The sequence below is a fragment of the Diceros bicornis genome, chromosome 26 (genome assembly GCF_020826845.1).
Source record: "Diceros bicornis minor isolate mBicDic1 chromosome 26, mDicBic1.mat.cur, whole genome shotgun sequence".
Lineage (NCBI taxonomy): Eukaryota > Metazoa > Chordata > Mammalia > Perissodactyla > Rhinocerotidae > Diceros > Diceros bicornis.
In genome coordinates, this window is record NC_080765.1 from 21346383 (window position 1) to 21366155 (window position 19773).

The 19773-nt window shown below is 50.4% G+C and overlaps 2 protein-coding genes across 2 annotated transcripts; both read left to right on the forward strand.

Moving 5' to 3' along the window:
• Nucleotides 1-744: 744 nt before the first annotated feature.
• On the forward strand, nucleotides 745-3132 carry LOC131421974 (zinc finger protein 689-like). Its single transcript, XM_058568847.1, has 4 exons — nucleotides 745-940; nucleotides 1142-1258; nucleotides 1974-2111; nucleotides 2207-3132. The coding sequence occupies exons 1-4, from the start codon at nucleotides 745-747 to the stop codon at nucleotides 3031-3033; spliced, it is 1278 nt and encodes a 425-aa protein (XP_058424830.1). The 3' UTR covers nucleotides 3034-3132.
• A 7440-nt stretch (nucleotides 3133-10572) lies between these two features.
• ZNF689 (zinc finger protein 689) lies at nucleotides 10573-15944 on the forward strand. The gene is made up of 3 exons (XM_058569621.1): nucleotides 10573-11205; nucleotides 11419-11532; nucleotides 13040-15944. The coding sequence occupies exons 1-3, from the start codon at nucleotides 11001-11003 to the stop codon at nucleotides 14221-14223; spliced, it is 1503 nt and encodes a 500-aa protein (XP_058425604.1). The 5' UTR covers nucleotides 10573-11000; the 3' UTR covers nucleotides 14224-15944.
• Nucleotides 15945-19773: the final 3829 nt, after the last annotated feature.

Below are 19773 nucleotides of genomic sequence, written 5' to 3' on the forward strand. Positions count from 1 at the left end.
CGTTGCCTAGAGACTGTTGAGCTCCCTGCTCTATACCCAGCTCCTGGACATGTGCTCAACCCAACTGGAGCTCAATAAATGTTTGAACGTCGTTCAAGTCTGGGTACAAAGAGGCACGGAGCCCCAGAGCAAGGCGGACAGGGCTCTGACGAGAGTGGGGCCGAGCGCCGGGCTGCGGAGGAGGGCAGTGCTGGGGGTTCTTGGGCAGCAGGGCTGCGCCGCTGTCCCTTGACACGTGCCGCCCAGCACAGCGCCTCGCACCGAGCAGGTGTGCGCGCTCCGGGCTCGCTGTGGCTCTAGGAAGGAGCCTGGCCGCACGCTACAGCCGGCTTCCTTCAAACTGGAATGATCCGCCGAGACCCAATCACAAGAGGTGCGCTTTGCTTTCTGCCGCGGGCCACCCAATCCCCGTGCACGGGAGGGAGAAGGGCGTGAAGCTCAGTGGCGCCGTTATGCTTGAGGGTGAAGAGTTGATGGCCCGGGCGCCGCCGAGCGGTGGGTGAGCGTCTCCGGCGCCTCCACAGCACTCGAAGGCACTTTCCTGTGCTCTAACCCAGATCCATGCAGGACCGGTAAGAATAACATCGGAGCGTTTTCATGACCCCAAGAGAGGCTGGTCCCGGCGCACTTGGAGCCTCCTCAGCGGCGCCTGAGTCCAAGGACCGGGCGGGTTCGGTCCCGCTGCGTCTACGATCCCGGGCCCGCCGGCGCCCCGAGGCGAACCAGGGGAAAAGCGCCGGACTCATGGCGCCGCCTCCGGACCCTCTCCCCGCCGGCAGGCAAGGGGAGGCCTTGCCGGGGCGAAGGAGGCCGGGCGCCGTGAGCTTCGCGGACGTGGCCGTGTACTTCTCCCCGGAGGAGTGGGGGTGTCTGCGGCCCGCGCAGAGGGCCCTGTACCGGGACGTGATGCGGGAGACCTACGGCCATGTGGCCGTGTTCGGTGAGGCCCGGCGGTCTCCTTCAACCCCTTTTTGAGGATGGGGACCCGTAGGCTTCGGCCGGGACGCGCCTAAGAGTGTCTATTGTTGGGGAGGGTCTTCTCTCTTAGGGTTCAGGAGGCTGTATCCCACCCCTGCAGAGGAAGCACCTTCTCTAGGCTCCATCCTCTCACCCCGTCCGCTCTTGGCCTCTTCTCCCCTAGGATTCGCAGGCCCCAAACCCGCCCTCATCTCCTGGCTGGAGAGAAAGAAGGAGGCGTGGAGCCCGGAGGCCGAGAATCCCGAGGAGAGGGCGAGGAGGCGCCCAGGATCAGCGATAGGTGAGGACAGTGGAGCTGAGCTGGAAGTCAGCCTCTCTTAGGAGTGATCCGGGCCGGCCCTTTCTCCCAGCAGCCCTTCCCCACACACATCCTTGCCCACAGGCCCCTGTTGGTAAGAGTCCTCTGAACCTTCTCTTCCAAAGTAACTCCTTTATCAGACTTGGTGGCTTCCTTGGGTCAAGGATAGCTAGGCAGGAGGGAAGAGAAGTTGGGGATAGGATTTGTTAAGCCTTCCTTTTATGTGTGCCCAGAGGGTCTGCATGCCTCAGAAACGGGCCAGAAGTTCACTTAGTGAAGTTGAGTCTGTTGGCCCTGTTGAGTCACCACCTGTTGAGACAGGTGGTGACTGCTGTTTTTATATACACTGACCTGCTGTTGGTTCCAGTGCCTTGGGAAATCTCTGTCCCTACTGAAATGCCCACATTTAAGGGCTTTAACATGCCAGGTGATTGCTTATTTCTGACAAGCTGTACTATCCGTCACCTTCTGACAAAACTACAGTTTTCCAAGCCCTAGATGGGGAAAAAAACATTGCATCTGCGCATAGAATGGGGAACAGCTGCCTTCGATGCGACTGTGGGTTCTGAAACAAGGGACTACACCAGAAAAGCAGAGACTGCCACTCCCTTCACATACCTCTACCGTTCTGAGAGAAAGCATAGGTATGGTGATGCAAGCACCTGAGTCTTCAGTTTCAATTTTCTTGTCTCTTTAGAAAGCAAGAAAAAGAATGAACTGAACAACAAAATAGGGGCCAAGGAGCTGGAGAATGCCCCTGTGAGGAACGGGCCATCAGTGAAGGCCAGGCTGGTCCCTTGCTTCAGGGACTGTGGCCACCCACGCATTGCCTCAGGTGCCCACATACACAGGACCAGTGCACTCAGACTCCCAAGAGGCCCTACCCATGCCTGGACTGTAGCCATTCCTTCAGCTACCCCTCCCTCCTAGCTAGCCACCAGCGACTCCACTCTGGGGAGCGGCCCTTTCCCTGTGACCAGTGTGGACGTTGCTTCTGTCAAAGAGGCAATCTGGTCATCCATATGCGTACACACACAGGGGAGAAGCCCTTCTCTTGCCCAGACTGTGGAAGGCTCTTTGCCTACGCCTCGATGCTAGTCAGACATTGGCGAATCCACTCTGGAGATCGTCCATATGTCTGTGGGCCTTCTGGGGTTCAGTTCTCCCAGAGGGCTCACCTAGTCCAGCACCAGCTGCTCCATAGAGAGGACAAGCCCTATTCATGTCCAGATTGTGGCCGCTGCTTCCGCCAGACTGGGGCACTGGCCATCCACAGACACAGACATGATGGGGAGAAGCCATACCTGTGTACTGAGTGTGGGCACTACTTTACACACCCTTCCCTCTTGGCGATCCACCAGCGCACCCACACTAGGAAGAAGCCCCATATCTGTTCTGACTGTGGTCGGGGCTTTGCCTACCCCTCCCTCCTGACAAACCACCAGCGGGTCCACTCTGGTGAGTGCCCCTACCCTTGTGCCCACTGCAGTGCCCGCTTTGCTCAGCAAAATAACCTGCTCCAGCATCTACTCATTCACACAGGCGAAAAGCCCTATGAGTGCCCTGATTGTGGCTGCTGCTTCCGGCAAAGTGGCTCCCTGGCCATCCACAGGCGCACACATACAGGGGAGAAGCCCTACTCCTGCCCTGAGTGTGGGCACCGATTTACCTCTTCCTGTGTCCTCAACAGCCACAGGCGCATCCATTCTGCTGAGAGGCCCTTCCCTTGTCCCCAGTGTGGGAAAACCTTTAAGTGAAAGAGCGCCCTGGAAGCCCATCAATGGATCCATTGTACAGGCAGGACAAGTCGGAGGGATGACAGACCTCTGTCACAACCCCCGGCACAGGTTTCTGTGCCTGAGGCCCAAAAACCCTCAGTACACTTCCAGCATTTTCCAGATATGTTCCAGTAGTGTGAGTGTCTGAGTTAAGCAGTGTGAAGGAACTAATGTTTTAAGATTCTCCCTCATCGGTATGGGAAGGAGGTGCAGAGAGGGCAAGGGACAGGAGAGGGGAGAAAAAGGGACTCAATCGAAAAGGAGATGGCGGGGGCTGAGCCACATCTGGAGTCTATCAGAGACCTGGGAGCAGAGAATAGAGCTGAGAGGGAGGACACCCAGACTGAAGAATCTGCCAGAGAAACCATGAGACTGCTCCAGTCCTCTGCTGACCTTTCGGCTCCTGGTTTCCCCCTAACTCTAGATCTCAGGGGAACAAATCTCTGATCCAGTCACCCAGCTTGGACCAGGGGCCATAATGTAAGAGGTTTTGTAAGAGGATTATAGGTTTTGAACCAGTTTGTCTCATGTTCAATCTTGGCTCCTCCCTTGTACCATCAACATCTCTCTGACTATAAAATAAGTACAAAAATACTACCCCCAAGGTGGTTGTGAGGATTAAATAATATATACTTAGCCAAAACTGTCTAGTACAATACTTTTCAGTGTATATCCTCCAAGCTTTGCACACAGTTTTTTGAATATTGAGGACAGCCTTACCTAATCATCCCTGTGAAAACAACTGCTTTTAATGTCATTTTTCTAGCTCTTTTCCATGTTTGAGTTAGAAGCTATTATTGCCTTTTTAAATTTTCATAACTGATTCACAATGCTTATCTTTTTCGGTGCTCAACTCAGAGGTGAGAGACTGTCTCATAATTCCCTGGACTCTGTCAGTGCTACCACTGTGGCTTAGGCAGCCAGACCTTGTACATTTGTGTCTCTCCCTCACTAGGTTGTAAGCACCACTGAGAGCAGGTACCCTTAGAGCCGCCTCTTTCCGGTCCCTAGCGTTATGTTTGGAGACGCCATGATCCGTCACATCAGACATGGACAGCTGCAGGCGCCCGAGGACTAAACCTCGGGTCAAGCCCAGTGGAGACCTGAGAATCAGGAAGGCTGTCGAGAGGAATGTAACTTCCGTTGCCTAGAGACTGTTGAGCTCCCTGCTCTATACCCAGCTCCTGGACCTGTGCTCAACCCAGCTGGAGCTCAATAAATGTTCGAACGTCGTTCAAGTCTGGGTACAAAAAGGCAGAGAGCCCCAGAGCAAGGCGGACAGGGCTCTGACGAGAGTGGGGCCGAGCGCCGGGCTGCGGAGGAGGGCAGTGCTAGGGGCTCTTGGGCAGCAGGGCTGCGCCGCTGTCCCTTGACACGTGCCGCCCAGCACAGCGCCTCGCACCGAGCAGGTGTGCGCGCTCTGGGCTCGCTGTGGCTCTAGGAAGGAGCCTGGCCGCACGCTACAGCCGGCTTCCTTCAAACTGGAATGATCCGCCGAGACCCAATCAAAAGAGGTGCGCTTTGCTGTCTGCTGCGGGTCACCCAATCACCGTGCACGGGAGAGAGAAGGGCGTGAAGCTCAGTGGCGCCATTATGCTTGAGGGTGAAGAGTTGATGGACCTGGTGTTGCGCAGAGGACCCTGTACAGGAACATGATGCGACTCACCCATGGACACCTGGGCGCGATCAAAGACGTCCGGCCCACCCCTTCTCGCCCTTTTTGGGACGTGGGAACCATTCAGCTTCAGTTTGGAGGCGCCTGAGTGTGTCTATTGTTGGGGAGGGTCTTCTCTTGGAGGGTTCAGGAGGCTGTACCCCACCCCTGCAAAAGAAGCACCTTCTCTAGGCTCCATCCTCTCAACCGTCTGCTCTTGGCCTCTTCTCCCCTAGGATTTGCAGGCCCCAAACTCGCCCTCATCTCCTGGACGGAGAGAAAGATGGAGGCATGGAGCCCGGAGTTCGAAGATCCGGAGGAGAGGGCAAGGAGGTGCCGAGGATCTGGGATAGGTGAGGAGAGTGGAGCTGGGCTGAAAGAAAGCCTCTCTTGGGAGTGATCCGTGGCCTCACCCTTCTTTTTAAAGACCCCAGTTGTGGGGTGGGCCCAGTGGCGTAGTGGTTAACTCAGTGCGCTTGGCTTCACCAGCCTGGGTTTGCAGGTTTGGATCCCCGGTGTGGACCTACACCACTCATCAAGCCATGCTGTGGTGGCAACCCACATACAAAATAGAGGAAGACAGGCACAGATGTTAGCTTAAGGCCAATCTTCCTCACTAAAAAAAGACAAAAAAAAGAAAGACCCCAGTTGGTAAGAATCCTCTGAACCTTCTCTTCCAAAGTTCTCTTTCCCAGACCTGCAATCTTCCTTGAGTTCAAGGGTAGCTGTTCCTGCTGGTCCCAATTGCGGGTATTGGGTGAGGCAGCTGTGTTGGGGATTGAGGTCTTTCACTCTCTTTCTGCTGAGTACCTAGAGCATTGCTGTCCAATAGAGCTTTCTTCAATTAGGGGAATGTTCTATATCTGTGCTCTCCAACATAGAAGCCACTGGCCACATGCAATGTGGCTAGTGCGCCTGAGGAAGTGAATTTTTAATTTTAATTAACTTAAGCCTAGAGGATCTGCATGCTATACTTCTGATTGGCCTTGGAGAGGGGCCAGAAGTTCACTTAGTCAGGTTTGTTGGCTTCCCTTTGTCTCTCAGGGCATATCCTGCCATTTGAAGCTGATTAGAGCCCTCTGTATAAAGAATTTAATGACTTGCCACCTTCTAATTAGGATGGAAACAGGTGTTTTTGTGTACTCAAAAGGCACCGAGGTCTCCATTTTTTGCGAAATGTTTCCACCGAAATGCTCACATTTAAGGTCTTACCAGGGAGAGGTGTCAGCTTACCTCTGAAAAGAATTTGGCCCTTCCTTATGAGAATACTGTACAGTTTTGGAGGCCCTGAGTGAGGAAGAAGGGATGGTACTTTTTCTCAAAATGGGAAACTTGTGCCTGAGGCAGGTGGGGCATCTCTGGATGAGGGATTCACACTTGCACCTTTATACCTTGGATGATCAGGCCCCCAGTCTCAGATGCTGCTCCATCTCCATATATAACTGCCTGATTCCCAGAGAAAGATAGCTGCGGTGATCCAAAGCACCCTACAATCCTTGGTTCCAATTCTCTTGTCTCTGCAGAAAGCGAGAGTAAAGAACAGAACAGAAGGAAGAAATGGAGGTCCAGGAACTTAAAGCAGCCTGTGTGAGAGAGACGCTACCAAGAAAGGTGTGGCAAGACCCCCCTGGAGTAACTGAGGGTCCCAACTACAGAGGGTGTGGCCAGATATTGCCTCAAGGCTCCTCAGCCACAGGACAACAGTGCTCTCAGGCTCCAAAGAGGCCCTACCCATGTCTGGGCTGTTGTCTTCCTCCTGGCCCGCCACCAGCAGGTCTACTCTGCTCAGCAGCCCTTCCCTGTGACAGTATGGGCGCTGCTCTCTCAGTGTAAGGACCTGCTCCAGCATCAGCTCATCCATACAGGCGAGACACCCTTCCCCTGCGCCCAGTGTGGCTGCTGCTTTTGAAGAAGTAGTGCACTGGCCACTCAAGTAAGGGAGAAGCCCTCTGCACGTCTGGACTGTGGGCAGTGCTTTGCCTTCCCCTCACTGTTGGTCAGACACAGGCAGATCCACTCTGGTGACTGTTGCCATGTTTGTGGGTCATGTGGTGTCCACTTTTCCCAGAGGGCTCACCTGACCTAGCACCAGCTGCTCCACACAGGGCACACCTGTTCCGACTGCAGCCACCACTTCCACCCGAGGAGGCCCTGTATATCCACAAATGCAGACATACGTGCACAGCCTGTGGGTGCCACTTTGCACACTCCTCCCTCTTGGCCAACCGCTGGCTCATGCACTTGCATAAGCACTACTACCATTGCCTACAACGTGGCACTCGCTTTGCTCACCAGGAAAACTTGCTCCAGCATCAGCTCATCCACTCAGGAAACAAGCCTTACTGGTGCTGTGACTGTGGACGGTGCTTCTGCCAGAGGTTCCCTTGGCCATTCACAGATGCACACACACACAGGCGAGAAATCTTACCCCTGCCCAGAGTGTGCCATCTGCTTCTCCTCCTCCACCCTCCTGCTCAGCCACTGGCACATCCACTCTGATGGGATGCCCTTTCCCTGCATTGAGTGGGAAAAGCTTCAAGAGAAAGTATGCCCTGAAAGCCCACCAGTGGATCCATCAGGCAAACAGGGAGAGGCAGAGGTGTGGGAGACTGGGCAGTGCCTGTGCCAGGCTCCTGTCCTTGGGGATCAGGACCTCCCAGCTCACATCCACTATCTCTCAGATGAATTCCAGGAGTGTGGGTGACCTGGGTCTGATGCTGTGAAGTTGCTTATGATGGAAGATATCCCTTCTCATTAAGTGTTGGCCATGCAGAGCGAGCAAAAGCAGGAAAGACGGGAAGAAAGGGGGAGATGTACAAAGTGACAAGGTCTATAGGTGCAAGTTCCCCTTCAGGGAGCAGGATATAGAGGTAATCAGAAATGTGACCAGTGAGTTACCTCACTCAGAAAGGGACAGGTTGGAAGTGGACTAGGTGACTCTGTTAAGAAAAGGTAAGACTCCTTCATTACTCATTACCCTCTCCCAGGACTAACACTGCTTGCCCAGGTCTGGGTTTGGGTTTTTTTTTTTTTTTTTTTTTTGCTGAGGAAGATTGGCCCTGGGCTAACATCTGGGCCCATCTTCCTCTACTTTTTTTATATGTGGGATGCCTGCCACAGCATGGCTTGATAAGCAGTGCACAGGTCCGTGCCCAGGATCTGAACCTGCGAAACCGGGGCCACTGAAGTGGAGCGTGCAAACTTAATCATTATGCCACCAGGCCAGCCCCCCAAGTCTGGGTTTATGGTGCGATGACATCTTAGGCAAAGGTTATGTTCCAGTCAATCTATAAGGTGAACTCTGTGTGCTATAATCGAAGGCTGCACTTTCAGGCACTTCCTCACACTGAGCGTGAAACAAGAACAAATCTCAAGGCCTTTCACACAGTTGGGAGGTGCTAGTGCAATGCAGAGGACATTCCAGGTTCAAATCTCATCCCTGCCTTTACTAACAGGTTTTGGACAAGCTGCTCAACCTTATGATAACTGATATAAGGATAATCATCCTCATAAGGACTCTGGAAGGTGAGTTTCAACTGATCATCTATATCAACGTGCCCACAAGGTGGCACCTGGTACTTAGTTGGCCCTCAATATCATTTCCCTTTACCCCGAACAGGGTGCCTTTGGTCTTTATGTGACCTCTTGGTGTTTAGACCCCTTGAGTCTTCTCCACCCTTCTCTGCAGTGGGCAGTCTTCCTTCAGGAGGAGCCCCACTTGTCCCTGTGCCCAATATGGATCCAGGGATTTATACAGAAAGGAGCAAGGGGCTCTGCTCTCACAATAAGTTTTGAGTGCTTCTTTCTCCAAAGGGTTTCCCTATGGTTAAGAGCATCTGACTCTGCCTGATTCCTAGGTCCTGCCTTAGTGGCTCCCACCAAGATGATGGCAAGCCTGGCTAAACAGGGCCTTTACAGGCTATGGCCAAAGGGCTAGGTTGAGATTGCACCTTCAGTCCAGCCTGCCTTCCCACTTCCTGGATGTGGGAAGAGGGCTCAGCACCTTCTCACCTCAATATTTAATCATCTTCTTTCCGGTTCAATGTCAGCATCTTCTCCTTGTTCAGTTGATAGTACATCATTACCATTTAGGCAAAATGTCCACAGAGGAAGTCTGATTCCTTCCCAGACTCCTCTATTTAGTCACTTTCTTCCTCCCTAATGAAATGGTTTGCTATCCATTTACCTTTTTATTCCCTTAGCAGCCTAAGTTTACATTCTTATTTCTGCAAACTGAATTATGTGTAGGAAGAAAGAGTAGGCACAAAGCTATCAGTTCGTCTTGCAAACTACCAGAGTAATCTTCCTAAAACATTCTTGGAAGGTTGTTCAGTTCTCTAGACTTATTTAGAGCTCCCCAATGTACAGGATGAAGCCCTCCAATATCTGGTGCCAACCTACCCTTTCAGTCCTTCAGTTTTACCATAAGTGTATCTTGTACTACATCAGAAAGTATCATCATTCCCTTCACAGTCAGAACGTCCAGAATTCTTGGCTTTGTGCCAGAAACCTTTGCAGCCATAGAATTCAGCTGTTTATTCACCAAATGTATATTGAGCACCACTGCTCTCCCTAAATCCTACCACTTCACAGACCAAACTCATTTCCCACCTGATGCATTGATCCAGACAGTCATTAGGAGGAGGGACTGTCTTATTCATTTTGGCAATCTTGAAATTCCACCCGCTCCCCCAGGAGTTTGTTCAATAAACAGTCACTATCCTTAAGACTGAGTAGAACTCAATGAATGTTTACTGCAGTTTTTTTCTACCTTCTCTGTTCAAAAATCATCTTCCTCAGAATGTCTCATTGCCTATGTGATCTTGTGGCTTCCTGTCATATTGTTTTTCTTTATTCCCTACAGGCTTTGGGGTAGTGTTTTGCCCATGTAGGTGCTTTAAAATATTGATTAATGGGTTGGAGAGATGGATGTGTATGTTACCAGCTGAAGAAAGAGATGTAGCAAATGGTATATTCTCCTGCCCCCAGATCCCCTGGGAGATAACACTGAACTGGTGAAACTGCACCACAACACTTACACAGAAGTGGGGACCCATGGAGTGGGTGCTGACTGCTTCCATCAGCAATTTTCCTATGCCTTTCACATACATGCTTGTATGATTGTTATTATTAGTTGTTATGCCTCACTAGTCTGTAAATTCCATCCAGAGCATGGCCCATGACTTATCTCTGTAACCCTGCTTCTCCGTAACTGCCCAGCACTATGATTTGTACATTGAACAAATGTCATGTAAAAATGAAGTATGGAGGGAGATGCAGAAGATTGAACCTGAGACGACACCAGGAGCTCAGGTGAATTCTTGAGTTAGCAAGTAAATCAAGATGGTGCGAAGGAAGGGAGCTGAGTTCAGTGGTATGAATCAAGGCCCTGTCAGCCCCGGGTTTAAATCTTTGTTGCTTCTCCTTACTAGCAGTATCCCTCTGAGATTTGCCTCATCGATACAACCGGGATGGTAACCATCACCTCATACAATGATAGCAAAGAATAAATAAGATGAAATGCGTCACATGTTGGGCATGGCGGCTGCGCACCGGGAACGCTAACGTTAATTCCCTTCCCATAAGTTACCCACTATCCAAAGCGAAGGCTCCTCTGAGAAAGCCACGGAAAGGAACCAGGGTAATCTCAGCCCCGGGTTGGCCAGAGTGGCTCCGTCGCTCAAATCCTTCCCTCCCTCAGCCAGGCAGCGCCTGCCAGAGAACAGGGGCCCGTTACTAACCCCAGGCCAGGCCGCCGCTTCCCGCCTCAGAACTCACGGCAGTCACCCGACACCGAGGGGCCAGCTTCCTGCCCTTACGCTTCCGTTGGCTTCGTTCAAACAGGCCGCTTTCAACAGCACCCAATCGGAACGCTCGATCTTCGGCCGCCGCCCAATGAGCGCGTGTAATGGGGGGGCGGAAAGGGCGTGAAGCCCAATAGCAGCGCCATCACACTTGAGGGCAAAGAGGTTAGGAAGCCGGCATGGCGCTCCGGTCAATAAAATCGATAGCTGGAAGCTGCCTGTGTTCCAGGCACAGGCGGTGCAGCAGCAGCGCCGCCATTTTCCCCGAAGGCATCTTCCGGTGCCTTTCACCCAAGTTCGGACAGGAGTTTCCTGAATAACAGCGAAAGGTTTCCGTTAGCCCCGCAGGCGGCCGACTCCGCTTCCCTCCGGACCTCCCCAGGCACGCTCAGTCCCGGTCCGGCGGGGCTCCCAAATCCCGGGGTCCGCCAGTGCCCGGGGACCGAGGCCGGGACGAGGAGGGCCGTGGCGCTGGCTTGTCGGGCCCAATGGCTCCGCCTTCGGCCCTGCTCTCCGCGCGGGGACCAGGAGAAGCCGGACCCGGCAAGAGAAGGGGAAGGAGGCCGAGGGCGGTGAAGTTCGCGGACGTGGCTGTGTACTTCTCCCCGGAGGAGTGGGGGTGTCTGCGGCCCGCGCAGAGGGCTCTGTACCGGGACGTGATGCGGGAGACCTACGGCCACCTGGGCGCGCTCGGTGAGACCCGGCCCAATCCGCTTCTGCGGGGCCCTAAGGGATGAAGAAGCTTGGGGGCGGGGGAAGGGCCGAGAGTCTAGAGTGCTCAGGGTCCAGGCCTGCGGCCAGGTTGTGTCAGGGGAGGAGGACGGGGGCTTGGCAGGAGATGCCACGGGTTAGATATTACCCAGCGTCATCTATGAGCAGAGCCTCTGACTGGTTCTCCTTCCCCAGGGTGCGCCGGTCCCAAACCAGCCCTCATCTCCTGGCTGGAACGAAATACCGAGGATTGGGAACCAGCTGCTCTGGATCCGCAGGAGTGCCCAAGAGGGGTAACAGTCCAAAGAAGTGAGTGAAAAATGCCCATGGAGGGCCTGCAGCCTCTAATGACTCAGTCCAGAGTTTTGGAGGCCAGGGGGACCCATGCTGTAGTGCTCCATTTACTGTGTTCATTTTCCCAACTTCAGGGTCTTGTCTCTGATGGTGGCGGTCGGTCCACCACGCAAAGAATCACATGTCAGTTTGCAAACTAACTACCTGCAGTTCTCTATTGTGTGAATCCATCAGTGAGCTTTGAAAAGAAGCTACTCTCCTGCCTCCTTCCCAGGATTTCTGCCCCCATCCTCCTTTGAATTGCGCTCTGACTGAGATTCTATACTTCTCTGAGTCTTCTGTCTTTTGGTTAAAGGGATCTAATGGGGAACTGCTCCTTGGGGTGCAGGGGCCTCTTTCTGCCTTTCTGGCAGGATGACCCTGATAATTGCAGGAATCTGTGCACTCTTCTCGGGATCAAGCAAGGCTCTGATTAACTCACAGAGGCAAATGGAACTGGCTGGGCTGGAGTTTCTGTGCCAGATTCTCTCACACCAGGGCTGTCTTTCTAAGATTCAGATCTGACCATGATATTTCTTTGCTTAAAATCTTTCAGTTTTTGCCAAGGCAGGTCGTCAAATGGCTGTCAGTTATATTTAAGTGACTTGGAGAACTTGGTAAAAATACAGATTCCTGGACCCCATCCCAGAATTATTGATTTACTCTTATGGATGTTTAGGAACTTGTATTTTTTCAAAGAGTCCCAGTTGATTCGGATGTATGTTTAAGTTTGAGAACCATTGGATAAAATACAGTTCAAAGTCCTTATAGCAGTAGTTCTGAGTGTGGTCCTCAGACCAGCAGCAGCAGCATCACTCAGAACATGTTAGAAATGCAAATTCTTGGGGCCAGCCCAGTGGTGTAGTGGTTGAGTTCGGAGCACTCTGCTTCGCGGCATGGGTTCGTTGGTTTGGATCACAGGCGTGGACCTACGCCACTCGTCAGCCATGCTGTGGCAGCGACCCACATACAAAATAGAGGAAGATTGGCACATATGTTAGCTCAGGGCGAATCTTCCTCAACAACAACAAAACAAATGCAAATTCTTGGGCCCCAACCTAGACCTGCTGAATCTAAAATGGGGAGTAGGGCCCAGCAATCTATTTCATTAAGCCCTCCAAATGATTGTGATCACAACAAAATTTGAGAACCATTGGCTTAGAGGGCCTTATGATCTAGTCACTGCCAGCTCATACCTCATTTGTTTCCACTTCTGCCTTACATTTATCTCTTCAAAAACTTAATTTTTAAAGTCAGCTTAATCGCCTCTGACCTTTCCCTTCCCTGACATCTCCAAGCTGGGTTAGGGGTTCTTGTTAATACCCTCCATATTTCCCTAGCTGTATGTCACACTTGGCCGTCTGTGGCACTAACACCCCTTGAAGACGGCCTGAGTCTGTTTGTCTAGTAACCTGTAATACTGTAATAGGCAAGAGTAGGAACCCCGTATTTGTTAAATTAATTTCTCCCTGTGTCCCTATAGAAACCAGAACCAGAAAGAAGAATGGAGAGAAGGAAGTGTTTCCACCTAAGGAGGCACCCAGAAAGGGGAAGCGAGGGCGGCGGCCCAGCAAACCCCGGCTGATCCCCAGGCAGACATCTGGGGGCCCCATCTGCCCTGACTGCGGTTGTACCTTCCCTGATCACCCAGCCCTGGAGAGCCACAAGTGTGCCCAGAATCTGAAAAAGCCTTACCCTTGCCCAGACTGTGGGCGTCGCTTTTCCTACCCATCCCTGCTGGTCAGTCACCGGCGGGCACACTCTGGTGAGTGTCCCTATGTTTGTGACCAGTGCGGCAAACGTTTTTCCCAGCGCAAGAACCTCTCCCAGCACCAGGTTATCCACACAGGTGAGAAGCCCTACCATTGTCCTGACTGTGGCCGCTGCTTCCGTAGGAGCCGGTCCTTGGCCAATCATCGGACCACGCATACAGGCGAAAAACCCCACCAGTGCCCTAGCTGTGGGCGTCGCTTTGCCTACCCCTCCCTGCTAGCCATCCACCAGCGCACACACACAGGAGAGAAGCCCTACACCTGCCTAGAATGCAACCGCCGCTTCCGCCAGCGCACCGCCCTAGTCATCCATCAGCGCATCCACACTGGCGAGAAGCCCTACCCGTGTCCAGACTGTGAGCGGCGTTTCTCCTCATCCTCTCGCCTGGTCAGTCACCGGCGAGTACACTCGGGGGAGCGTCCCTATGCCTGCGAGCACTGTGAGGCCCGCTTCTCCCAGCGCAGTACACTGCTCCAGCACCAGCTCTTGCACACAGGCGAGAAGCCCTACCCCTGCCCAGACTGTGGACGTGCCTTCCGGCGGAGCGGCTCCCTAGCCATACATCGCAGCACGCACACCGAGGAGAAGCTGCACGCGTGTGATGACTGTGGCCGCCGCTTTGCCTACCCCTCGCTACTGGCCAGTCACCGGCGCGTTCACTCAGGCGAGCGGCCCTATGCCTGCGACCTGTGTTCGAAGCGCTTTGCCCAGTGGAGCCACCTGGCTCAGCATCAGCTCCTGCACACTGGGGAGAAGCCATTCCCCTGCCTCGAGTGTGGCCGTTGCTTCCGCCAGAGGTGGTCTCTGGCCGTCCACAAGTGTAGCCCCAGGGTCCAAAACTGTAGCACTAGATCTGCTGTAGGAGGGACTAGCCAGAAGGGCGATGCCCTGTAGAATGGGAAGGACTGTATAAGTGCATTTCATTTCATGGAGGGGCCCAGAGAAGGCAAGAAGAAGCCCCAGGCCATACAGGGCAGAGTCAGAACTAAAAGCCAGGTCTCGTGCTACACAGACCTGAACTTGAGTATATTCCACCACGCTGGCTGCCTTACTTACTATGTGTGTCTAGAACAGACAGTCCCATTAGGAGAGGCAACATCATTTGGTTAAAGTTTTCCAAGCTACCCTATCCTAAAAGAATTTCTGTGACTATCAGGGCTAAAAGATCCCCCCAGCTATTTTAGGGGCTGCTTTTCTAGTTTGTGCATATAGGGATTACCCATCCCCTTGCATGCAGTCAGAAAAATCCCATTTATAGGGGGGCAGGATCTTCCTCTACTCTGCTTTCCTCCATACTAGGTTTAAACAAACCTGGTTTAGCCCCATTTTACAACACTCCTGCCACGTGGTCTTCTACCATTGCTTTAAAACCTCCTTTGACAGGGAGCTCACTACCTCACAAGGCAGATTATTTCATTGTGGGATAGCTCTGATCTTTGGAAGGCTGTTAGGAACCACATTCTCCTTCCCTGTAAGCCTGGCCCAGAATATGTTTAATACTTATCTATGAGGCAGCTCTTCAGATAACTTAATCACAGCTACTTTGCCCCCACATTTTCAGGTTCAACAGCATTAATTTGGTCAATCATTACTTAAAGACAGGGTTTCAATTCCCACACATGATCTCTCCAAATAGGTGCTGGTTTTTCAATGTCCCTTTTAAGGGGTCATACAAAAATAAGCCGGCACCACAGTGTACACTATACACCTTCTTGGTCTGTACTGTTTTAACAGTTCTAGATTGGATTTGGGGGCAGCAGCACTGTACCAGGGGTTTATTGGGTTGCAAACACCTAAATACCTAAGTTTTTTTTTTAAAGCACATGCTGTGAAGCTAAGTCTTCTGCACCCTATGTTTGGGAAGTTGGTTCAAGTTGGGTGTGGGACATAAGCACAGTGAGCTTTGGGAGAAGACTGGTCTTAAGGAAAAGCAGGGGAGCTAGCTGCAAGAAGTAAGAATGGGACCAGCTTGCTGTACTTCACTTGGTGGATTTGGGTAAGTTCCAGGCAGCCAGTGGCTGGAAAATCCTGGAGAACTGGGTCTCACTCCTCCCTGATTCTCATCAGAATAAGAAGACATCAGCACAGAGCCTTCCGTGAGTCCTCAGTCAACAGTTTTTCATAAAACAAGTTGAGGCCATTCAAGGAGAGTAGAAAGTTAGGTAATTAAACACAAAGCAGGAAGAGTGTGCAGTCATCAAGTTGTGTTCATGTCTGCCTCCCTCACATAAGCTCCAGAGGGCAGTGGCAGCAATGTGTCTTAATCTTTGATACGCCTCCATGGCACCCACCCAAGTAGGTGCTAGTAAAACTTCACCGAATTAAATGAACACGGCCTACCACTTTGCCTTGGGTAGCTGCACCAAATTTGAATTTCCAGACATGACTTCTCATATTCCAGAGCTGGAGTGGATCATCCTCCTACCTGTCACTTCTTCCTTCAGCTCTCCTGATCGCAGCTCCAGGGTGGGAGAGTGACTGGAGAACACAGTGTTTGTCATGACCTCTGTTCTGGTATTTCAAGTTGTATTCTGTCTGTTTCTCCTTGGATGATGAGCTACCCCAAGGCAGGGGTCATACCAGATTGGGTCTCATTAAAATGTCTGATGAATGAATTATGTTCCTTGTGGAATTACTGTTTATAAAATGTAAATCTAGTTCCTTGACTGAGTAGAAATTTTTACAGTTCTGATGGAGACCTGCCCTACTCTAGCAGAGACCTCTTAGATGTCTGCCTAACCCTGTTGTAGAACTGGCTCTTTGCCCTACTTTTATCACCAAGCTGACCCAACTATTTCCTTACCTAGGAATTTTATAACTTTCTTAGGGCCTGAATTATAACTCAAAACTTGGGAGCCACTGGTGGCGAAGTTCCAGTATGTGGTCTATGGAGGGCAGAGATGAGAAACAGCTTCCTAGGTTCCCTAAGGCACTTCAGTCCCTGGGTCCATTGGATGACTAGCTGTGATCCTGTCCCTATATTCAATGGGCGATCCCAGTATCCTTCCAGTAAATTCCCCCTTCTGTTTTAGGTAGTTTAAATTGAGTTTCTGTTAATCGCAACCAAAAGAACTAATACATAGCCCCAGTATGGGTTAATCTCCATCTGCCTTCAGGCCTATATATGAGCTATGAAGAAAAAAAATGGCAATGCTGCTGAGAGTGGCCAGCCATGATACCTTTCCTGATCTCCGACCTCAGCTGAACCTTCAACATTACTTATGTCTTCCATATACCCCAAACCAGTAAATACCTTCTGCACTAAGAAAACACGAGGTGTCAAATAGGAACTCCAACATTCCACTCCAGATTTACCAGTGTGACCACTCATACTTACGTGCTTCCATCACACCTCAGGGGAAATCCCCCATATTGCAGTGCTCACCAATATAACTGTGCCTGGATTTCATCTACTTTTGCCCCCTCAGGGACTTTGCTTTATCTATTATTCTTTCTCTCCTCTTAAGTTTTGTAGTTTCAGTCTCTTTCTTGTCCACAACACAACACACCTCAGCTAAAATCTGTCTTTAAAAACAAAAAGGAACTTTTTCTCTGGCCTCTGTCCCTATCTCCTATTTTCAGCTAAATTTCTTGAAGCAGTAGCCTACATTCACTGTATCCACTCTGTTTATTCTCTGGCCTACTGCAACAGTACTATAGCCACTTTGTTGAGCATTTATGATGTGCCACGTACTGTGTTAAGCACTTTATATACATTCCAATCTAAGTTTTACAAGAACCCCATAAAGTAGGTGTTAGGAGATGCTCCTGCATGGCTCTCTCACATTGCTACATATCTTGCTAAGTATGCCAAAAATGCAAGGCCCCGCCCTCAACAAATTCTCAGATTTGAGCCACTTCCAGACTTAGAGCCCCACTGAACGAGGGGAGGCTGGGTCCCCTTGACGAAGGACCAGGTTACGTTGGCAAAACCATATGCAGTAGATCCTCCAAGCCTTTTCCAAATGTACCTGCAGCCATTTGCTGGGCACTGGAGAACCGGACGTTGGATCTAAACTGATTCTAATTCTTGGAAATAAAAAACATCACTGTAGTTCACCAGGCACAGTGGACTCGTGAAGATCAGTGTGTGCAGAAAAGGGTTAACTCAGCAGGCCTAAGTTGCTCAAACTGTGCACATCCCAAAGAAGGCTCATCTTCAGGACTGGCACTTGGCTCACTCTTGGGAAGTAAATTCTGAGCCCTTAGAATATTTTGTCTGATTAGAGTGTTTTTGTGTGCTGGAGGCCTTGAGCCACACTGTACCAATCTGACCAGATAAGTTTATGATTTATAGTGAATGCCTGTTTTTGCTCTGGGGGACTGAGGTCTGAGTAGCTGAGGTCAGTCATGTGGGCCCTCCATGTCTATGTGACTGACCCACAATAAAAACCCTGGACACCAAGGCTCAAGTGAGCTTTGGCTGGCAACAATCTGCACATCGTTACAAATCACTGCTGGGAGAATTAAACGCATCCCTGTGCAACTCCACTGAGAGAGCACCTGGAAGTTTGCACCTGGTTTCTCCTGGGCTTCCCCCCATGCACCTTTTCCCTTTCCTGATTGTAACCTGTATCCTTTTGCTGTAATAAACCATAACCTTGAGTATACCAAAAAAAGCAGGGCCTTGGCCACTCTTTATCCAAGCCATTTCTCAGGGTTGTGTTTGCAGCAAGCAAGCTTGAGGGAGAGGTAATGTCTCTATCTGGGACAAAGAGCAGCTTGCTTACCACTTACTATAAAACAGCAGGTTCCCCAAGTTCATTGTTCTTCCCCTATAATGCAACTCACTGTGTGCCTAGCATCCATTTGGGCTCCTCCATGTTGCCTCTGTGGGTCTTAGCAGGCAAAAGGAACCAATGCATACATGATGCTCAGGCTGCTTGTTGTGCCGTGAATAAGGTCTTTTGTCTCTGATACAGGAGTCTCTTGTCTTCTGCCAGCATTCATGAAACAGTAACAGACTAACTTGTTAATTTGCAAGTAGGGTAACCTCAAATTGCACACCTGACAGTAGGTATTATTTCCCTTTAATAGAGGAGGAAACTGAGGCTCAGTGATATTAAATAACTTGCCCAGGATCACACATCTGGTAAATCTAAGGGCCAGGATTCCAAGCCAGGTCTGACTCCAAAGCCAGCTGCTATACAATGTATTACTCCACTGAAACTGTCCTTTAAGATGACTGATGACTTAGTTAACAAATCACTACTTTAGTTTTATCATATTTACCTTAGTTTTCCTACTTAAATTCTCTTATAACTTAACTTTCATGCCCCATATTCTTCTAGTCTTCCTGGTGCCTCTTGCGGTTCCTTCAGGTGTGTACATGTGGGAATTCCTTCCCAGCATTTCTTGGGAAATGTATATGTTTTCCCAAATCCCAAGAACCATCAGTCAAGAAACTGGGAAAATGCAAAAAAGTATTATAATTCTCCTGTGGATTAAAGCTTAACAATCAACATAGAGAAGTTATTGGTTTGCAGGATATCATCAAAAGCAAGAGCAGGAAATGCTGACATGCAAGGTTGAAAGTTAATGTCAACATATCTGGAAAGGGACAGGAGCACCTAGAAGAAAAGATGTCACAACATAATCAAGTAGTCTTGCTTGTAGCTGTTGCCATGCTATAGGTTTGTGTTCCTGGTCCTGTCTGCTGCCAACCATTAGTCATTTTGCAAATAAAATAAATATTATACTCACAGGATACAAATCCTATGAGTGGTGTTCAAGAAATAACTTTGGAAGACAAATAAGTTGGTTTTTAAAATTACTATGGAGGTTTCAAACCTGATTTTTTTTGTGATAAAATATAAAATTTACCATTTTAACCATTTTTAAGTATATAATTCAGTGGCATTAAGTACATTCACGATGCTGCATAGCCATCACTACCAGTTCCAGAACTTTTTCATCATCCCAGATAGAAACTCTGTACCCAGGGCTGGCCCCACGGCTTAGCGGTTGAGTGCGTGCACTCCGCCACTGGCGGCCCAGGTTCGGATCCCGGGCGCGCACCGATGCACCGCTTCCCCGGCCATGCTGAGGCTGCGTCCCACATACAGCAACTAGAAAGACGTGCAACTATGACATACAACTTTCTACTGGGGCTTTGGGGAACGAAAAAAAAGGAGGAGGATTGGCAATAGATGTTAGTTCAGAGCCGGTCTTCCTCAGCAAAAAGAGGAGGGTTAGCACGGATGTCAGCTCAGGGCTGATCTCCCTCACCAAAAAAAAAAAAAAAAAAAAAAAGAAACTCTGTACCCATTAAACAATAAACAAATACATTAATATAGTATTTGCCATTTTGATAGTTATTACCAAATTGCTTTCCAAGGAGGTTGTATGAATTTACACTCCCATCAGCAATGTATGAGAATGCCTCTACATACAACTTTAATAACACAGGGTATCATTCATTCCTTCGTTCAACAAATATCTGGG

Coding starts and splice junctions, on each gene's coding strand:
- LOC131421974 (XM_058568847.1), top strand. CDS start 745: ATGGCGCCGCCTCCGGACCCTCTCCCCGCCGGCAGGCAAGGGGAGGCC. Junction 941..1,141: donor CGGCCATGTGGCCGTGTTCG/GTGAGGCCCGGC, acceptor CTTCTCCCCTAG/GATTCGCAGGCCCCAAACCC. Junction 1,259..1,973: donor GCGCCCAGGATCAGCGATAG/GTGAGGACAGTG, acceptor TTGTCTCTTTAG/AAAGCAAGAAAAAGAATGAA.
- ZNF689 (XM_058569621.1), top strand. CDS start 11,001: ATGGCTCCGCCTTCGGCCCTGCTCTCCGCGCGGGGACCAGGAGAAGCC. Junction 11,206..11,418: donor CGGCCACCTGGGCGCGCTCG/GTGAGACCCGGC, acceptor CTCCTTCCCCAG/GGTGCGCCGGTCCCAAACCA. Junction 11,533..13,039: donor AGGGGTAACAGTCCAAAGAA/GTGAGTGAAAAA, acceptor GTGTCCCTATAG/AAACCAGAACCAGAAAGAAG.